The sequence below is a fragment of the Sus scrofa genome, chromosome 15 (assembly GCF_000003025.6).
Source record: "Sus scrofa isolate TJ Tabasco breed Duroc chromosome 15, Sscrofa11.1, whole genome shotgun sequence".
In the NCBI taxonomy this organism is placed as follows: domain Eukaryota; kingdom Metazoa; phylum Chordata; class Mammalia; order Artiodactyla; family Suidae; genus Sus; species Sus scrofa.
In genome coordinates, this window is record NC_010457.5 from 104829313 (window position 1) to 104836677 (window position 7365).

The 7365-nt window shown below is 43.2% G+C and overlaps 1 protein-coding gene across 12 annotated transcripts in view; it reads left to right on the plus strand.

The window, feature by feature from the left end:
• Positions 1-6319, plus strand: part of CFLAR (CASP8 and FADD like apoptosis regulator) — a 54888-nt gene extending 48569 nt beyond the window's left edge. For 4 of the 12 annotated variants that reach the window (XM_005652441.3, XM_005652445.3, XM_005652447.3 and 1 more), the window contains one exon: positions 1015-4436. In XM_005652441.3, the coding sequence (XP_005652498.1) occupies positions 1015-1153 (139 nt within the window). In that variant the 3' untranslated portion in view covers positions 1154-4436. 12 annotated transcript variants of the gene reach the window in all.

Sequence of the window (7365 nt, forward strand, 5' to 3'; positions counted from 1 at the left end):
CTTAACCCACTGAGCTAGGCCAGGGATCGAACCCACAACCTCATGGTTCCTAGTTGGATTCGTTAACCACTGAGCCACGACCGGAACTCCAGAAAGAAACAATTTTTAAAAATTGAAGTATAGTTGATTTACAATGTTAATTTCTGCAGTACAGCAAAGTGATTCAGTTATACATATATCTACATGCTTTTTTTTTTTTTTTGGCTTCCCTGTGGCATATGGAGTTCCTAGGCCAGGGATCAGATTGGATCCTTAACCCACTGTCTGGCAGGGGATTAAACCTGTGTCTTAGTGCTCCCAAGATGCCACAGATCCCATTGTACCACAGTGGGAACTCCACATGTATCTACATTCTTGTATTTTTTTCCATTATGGTTTATCATAGACGGTTGAACATAGTTCCCTGTGCTATACAGTAGGACCTTGTTTTTTGTTTTTTTGGTTTTTTTGCCTTTTCTAGGGCCGCTTCCTGCGGCATATGGAGGTTCCCAGGCTAGGGGTCTAATCGGAGCTATAGCCATCGGCCTATCCCAGAGCCATAGCAACTCAGATCCAAGCTGTATCTGCGACCTACACCACAGCTCACGGCAGCGCTGGATCGTTAACCCACTGAGCAAGGGCAGGGATCGAACCCTCAACCTCATGGTTCCTAGTCAGATTCGTTAACCACTGCGCCACGACGGGAACTCCAGTAGGACCTTGTTTATTCATTCTATATAGAATAGTTTGCACCTGCTAATGCCAGTCTCCCACTCTTTCCCTTCCCTACCACCTCCCACTGCCACTAACCACAAGTCTGTTGTTTATGTCTGTGAGTCTGTTTGTGTTTTGGAGGTAGGTTCATCTGTGCCATATTTTAGAGTCCATGTATAAATGATATCATATGGTATTTGCTTTAGATAGGAACAATTTTAAAGCACTCTCATATCTGTTGGCTGATTTCACCCTAATGATAATCTGTCTCCTGCTTGACATTTACATGGCATTCATTTTTGTCTTTCTCATTCCCTCTAGAAAAGTCTCACTCCTGGAACTCCACGTTGACCTCAACAGCAAAGTATATGATTGGAACAGCAGAGTGTCTGCTAAGGAGAGGTACTACGTCAGGCTACAGCACACTCTGAGAAAGAAAGTCATCCTCTCTTGCAAATGAAGAGCCAAAGGCCCCTCTTAGCCCTGCAGTCTCTATTATTGGCCAGAGAGTAGTGTCCAAGCCAGGGTGTGTGTGTGTGTGTGTGTGTGTGTGTGTGTGAGAGAGAGAGAGAGAGAGAGTGAGTATGAGGTGGGTGAGGCAAAGTCTGGGCTGGTGCTAAAATGACCATCTCTGAGGAATGCCAGATGGGAAGAAGTGTTTGAACCAGAGCCTCTGAGGTGAAGGTCTTGGTCTCTATTGCTGAAATAGCCAGGTCATTGTTGGGAAGGAAACAGCTTTGAAATGTCAAAACTGAGTACTGTGGGAGTTACCGTCGTGGCTCAATGGTAAACGAATGCGACTAGGAACCATGGGGTTGCGGGTTCGATCCCTGGCCTTGCTCAGTGGGTTAAGGATCCGGGGTTGCTGTGAGCTCTGGTGTAGGTTGCAGACGCAGCTTGGATCCCGAGTTGCTGTGGCTCTGGCGTAGGCTGGCAGCTGTAGCTCTGATTCGACCCCTAGTCTGGGAACCTCCATATGCCGAGGGAGCAGCCCAAGAAGTGGCAAAAAGACAAAAAACAAAACAAAACTGAGCTCTATGGCATTCCCTCTGTGGCTCAGCGGAATTGATTCTGACCAGTATCCATGAGGACACAGGTTCGATCCCTGGCCTTACTCAGTGGGTTAAAGATCCGGCGTTGCCGTGAGCTGTGGTGTAGGTTGCAGACTCAGCCCAGATCTGGCGTTCCTGTGGCTCTGATGTAGGCTGACAGCTATGGCTCCGATTAGACCCCTAGCCTGGGAACCTCCATATGCCGCTGGTGCAGCCCTAGAAAAGACAAAAAGACCAAAAAAAAAAAAAAAGAAAAAGAAAAAGATACACAGCAATGGAGTCAAACCATAACTAGCACTTGCAGTCTTACCTTATTTATAAAGTTGGTTTTATGTGGTATGTGTCTCAATGTGTATATCTGTGTGTTTTGACATGTTCACTCAACACAGACTGAAAAGTATGAAATGAATAGTTTTCAGATGCTTTGTACACTTATTTCTACCTTTAGCAAAGGTAATTTTGACCTTCATGTGTTAATAACTCCTGGGGAAATGGGTCTCCTGAAGATGCCTTTCTTTACTGGGAGTACCAGCTGGAATCACTTGTATGCTTGACCTCATGATCCAGAACCTTGCATTAACTATTACAGGGGGGAGCTGTTTGAGGGGAGTCTTAATAACTAAGGTAACATTTGCATCCTTCTTAGATCTTATCTAAGATCAAGAGTAGAGAGTCTATGCCTCAGGCATGAGATTTAAGACTTAGTGTATGGAGTTCACGTAGTGGCTCAGCGGGATTGATCCCTGGCCTTGCTCAGTGGGTTAAGGATCCGGCATTGCTGTGAGCTGTGGTATAGGTTACAGACACGGCTCAAATCAGTGGCTGTGGTGGTGGCTGTGGTGCAGGCCTGCGGCTACTGCTCAGATTCAGCCCCTAGGCTGGAAATCTCCATATGCGTTGGGTGTGGCGGTTAAAAAAAAAAAGCTGGTGTGCCTTTCAAGGGGACTTGATCCCATCATCTACTTGGATGAGCTGTTTTTATAGTTAGACTTTACCCATTGCTTCAGACCTGACCTACAAATTACTAAAATTATTGACTTTGGCTATCAGATATGCTTTGATGTTTTTTTTGTGACCTAGATTCCCCTGTGTATTCGTGTTGTAACCTAATGCCTACTGATATTTTAAAACAAAAAGTAGTCATGTAGAGTCTTGTGTTGTATCGAGGTCTGAAGTTTGAAAATCTTTCATAGTCACATGTGTCTTCTTAGCTCTAGAAGGTTGACTATTGTATCATTCACAATGTTTTAGATGAAAGTATTATCTCAATGATCCTACCTTTCCAGGCCTGTCCTCTTCCAGCAGAGAGGCTCACATGGCCACATAGTTCTCCATAGCCTATCCAACCAGTGCGGTGAAAATCCAAACTTGTCCAGTCACCATGTTTTCTTTCTTTCCCTTCCCTTTTTATTTATTTACTGATTTTTCTTTTTCTCTTTTCCCCTTCCCTTTTTAAGAGCGATTATTTGTAATAAACAAAGTCATACTGTATGGGACAGAGAACTGTATTCAACACCCTATGATAAACCCTAGGGAGAAATAATGTGAAAAAGAATATACAAGTGAGTCATTTTGCTGTACACCAAACATTAACAAAACATTTAAATCAGCTCCACTTCAATAAGGTTTAAAAGAAAAAATTTTAAAAGCAATTATTTATTAGGTGAAACTGTGTTGTCTGTTTACTTTTGTCACTTTTCTGTCTTTGGATCACATTATTTTTATTAATGCCTCTCATCAGTCAGCCCACGGGTCCCAGGGAGAGAAAGCGAAGTGTTTGCTTGACCGGCAAGGGAAATGGGGCAGAGTGAAAAGGGACTTTGATTGCAGGCCCAGGCTGAAAAAATGGGAGGAATAGGCCCTTTCCTTTCCTTGCCTATATACAGAGTTGTTCTGAGAGGGAACTGAGAGGGCTTTTATGACCGTACCCAGTGAGAGAGTTCTTATGACTGCTCTGGCGATGCTGTGCAACCATAGCGGTTATTATCATAGCACATCACGGGGGAGGTATTTTGAAAAGATTTGAACTGAACCATGAAAATTGGTTGGATTTTAGCAGGTTGAGGTGGAGAAGCGAATGTATTGCAGGAGAAGAAACACATCGAAGGAAGGTGTAGATAGGGGAAGTGCAAGGCATGTTTGAGAACCCTGGACTGTAACGTTGAGCTGGGGTGGAGAGAATGCGAGCGATGGTGAGTGATGAGCCAGGAGGTGGAGGTGGGGAATGTGTGAAAAGCCCTAAAGGCCCCCATCTTTGTCTTTAAGTCAGGCTCTTGTATGTTTAAGTTATTCTTCTGACTTTATTTATTTTTATTTTTTATGTTTTTGCTTTTTAGGGCTGCATCTGTGGCATACGGAGGTTCCCAGGCTAGGGGTCAAATAGGAGCTATAGCTGCCGGCCTACGCCGCAGCCACAGCCACATGGGATCCAAACTTCATTTGCTCATGGCAACATCGGATCCTTAACCCACCGAGCAAGGCCAGGGATCAAACTCACATTCTCATGGATCCTAGTCAGGTTCGTTAACCTCTGAGGTAGCAAGGGAACTCCTATTTTTCTCTCTAATAGTGGAGTCTACAACTACTTCTTTGGCACTTTTGTATATGAGCATTTAGTTACAAAATGCCTTTCTTATTTTTTTTCATTGAGTATAGTTTTTAAATGAAATACTTTAGGTATATTAAAAAAAACTATACTGGAGTTCCCGTCGTGGCGCAGTGGTTAACGAATCCGACTAGGAACCATGAGGTTGCGAGTTCGGTCCCTGCCCTTGCTCAGTGGGTTAACGATCCGGCGTTGCCGTGAGCTGTGGTGTAGGTTGCAGATGCGGCTCAGATCCCGCGTTGCTGTGGCTCTGGCGTAGATGGGCAGCTACAGCTCCGATTCAACCCCTAGCCTGGGAACTTCCATATGCCGCTGGAGCGGCCCAAGAAATAGCAACAACAACAACAACCACAAAAGACAAAAGATAAAAAAAAAAAACAAAAAAACTATACTGAAGTTCCCATGTGATGCAGTGGGTTAAGGATCTAGCATTGTCTCTGTGGTGGTGTGAGTTCAGTCCCTGGCCTGGTGCAGTGGGTTAAGGATCTGGCATTGCCGAAGCTGTGGTATAGATTACAGCTTCGGCTCATTTTTTGTCTCTGGCCCAGGAATTTCCACATGCTGCAGGCACGGCCAAAAAAATTTTTTAAATTAAGAAAAAAATCTATGTGAAGATTGTGAAGATTTTACTGTAAGTAATAGTCCTAAATATAAAAGAGATAAAATGTATGAAAGTATTTCAAACTTTATAAAAGCCCCCAACTGAGAACTGATCTAGTGTTCAGGAATAGGAGTTTGGTTATGATGAGATGTCCACTGCTTGGAATTTCCTGTAACTATTAAAATTACATATACAGGAGTTCCCGTCGTGGCTCAGTGGATAATGAATCCAACTAGGAACCATGAGGTTGCAGGTTCGATCCCTGGCTTTGCTCAGTGGGTTAAGGATCCGGCATTGCGGTGGCTGTGGTGTAGGCTGGTGGCTACAGCTCCTATTAGACCCCTAGCCTGGGAACCTCCATATGCCGTGGGAACAGCCCTAAAAAGACAAAAAATAAAATAAAACAAAATATGTTGAGAGACGTGTTTTTATAATATTTTCTTAGCCTCTTTGCCGAAAACTCCATCTTGTCCTTCCTTACTTTGTCCCGTCAAGGTGATGGTAAATGACTTGAGGATTCTCTGAAATGCTCTGCTTAGATAGCTAACTCAAATGCTAATGATCTTAAATGCCTAAAGTTTAGGGTTAAAGTTTAACCATCTACCAGCTAAGTGACTTTTAAAATAACAAAAGAACTTATAAAATAATTAAAAAAAAAACCCTATATCCTGCACCTACAACCTCCTTTTCGCTTGACATAATCCTCAGGAGCACAATAAAAGCAGTGTGGTTTCTTGAGGCAGGGCTCTTGGTCCCTGAGACCTCGAGTCCCCGGGTTCCCACCTTTACTTAAGATAAATGTCTCTGTGTCTTGTTTTATGTCAACTTTTTTTCCTTAAGTTCTGTAGCACCCGTTCTTCAGCCCCATCCTGCTGAGCTGGTCTCGGCAAAGGTAAAATAAAATTACATGTACACATATTAAAAGCTTACATAAACTGTTTGTAGCTCATTACATGAATTATCTCATTGAATCCTCAAAACAGCTCTATAAGGTAGGTATTATCGTCCTTGTTATTATTTCTTCCCATTTTGTAGGTGAGGAAAGTGAGCAAAGTGATAGCGAGGAGCTAACCCATAGTCACCCCACCTTAGGATATGAACACGAGCTGTAAAATGGCCTTTATGTTTTATTTTTTTGACTTAATGTTGTGTTAATCTCAAGTGTACAGCAAAGTAAATTAGTTATACATTTGTGCATATCTGTTCTTTTTCAGTCTTTTCCCATACAGATTTTCCTATGCTGTGCCATAAGTCCTTGTTATTTATTTATTTTATATGTGTAGTATTGTGTATATTTTAATTACAAGCTCCTAATTTATCCCTTCCCCCATTGGACAATTTTATAACAATAAATGTGATTTCAAAATCTGTTTTGAGTCTGTTTCTGTTTTGTAAATTCTTTTGTATCATTTGTTATTAAGTTCCACATATTAGTGATCTCATATGATATTTGTCTTTCAGAGAGCCTTTATTTATGTATTTATTTATTTATCTATCATTTTTAGGGCCACCCCTGTGGCATATGAAAGTTCCAAGGCTAGGAGTCGAATCAGAGCTACAGCTGAGGCCTACACCACAGCCACGGCACTGCCAGATCTGGGCCACATCTGTGACCTATACCACAGCTTTCGGCAATGCTGGATCCTCAACCTATTGAGATTGAACCCGAATCCTCATGGATACTAATTGGATTCTTTTTTTCTTTCTTTCTTTTTTTTTTTTTTTTTGTCTTTTTGCCTTTTCTTGGGCCGCTCCAGCGGCATATGGGGGTTCCCAGGCCAGGGGTCTAATCAGAGCTGTAGCCGCCGGCCTGCGCCAGAGCCACAGCAATGCAGGATCTGAGCCGCGTCTGCAACCTACACCACAGCTCACGGCAACGCCGGATCGTTAACCCACTGAGCAAGGGCAGGGGTCGAACCCGCAACCTCATGGTTCCTAGTCGGATTCGTTAACCACTGCACCACGATGGGAACTCCCTAGTTGGATTCTTAACCTGCTAAGCCACAGCGGGAACTCCCAGAGAGCCTTTATTTTTATGGTATGTTTAAGAAAGTTAAGGATTTGGTATTGTCACTGCTGTGGCTCAGATCACTGTTGTGCTGTGGGTTTGACCCCTGGCTTGCGAACTTGTGCATGCCACAGGTGTGGCCCCAAAATGCACAAAATATCTCTCACAGGGGAGAAAAAGCCAGAAAGAAATATTCCAAAATTGGTATAGGGATGACAGAACTATGGCTAATATTTTTTCTTCTTGTTTTCCAAATCTCATCTCTATAGGTAATTCAACTTTCAACTAGTTTGCTGCTAAAGAAACCACTCTTGGAGTTCCCCTCGTGGCACGGCAGAAACGAACCCAACTAGGAACCATGAGGTTGTGGGTTCGATCCCTGGCCTGGCTCAGCGGGTCAAGGATC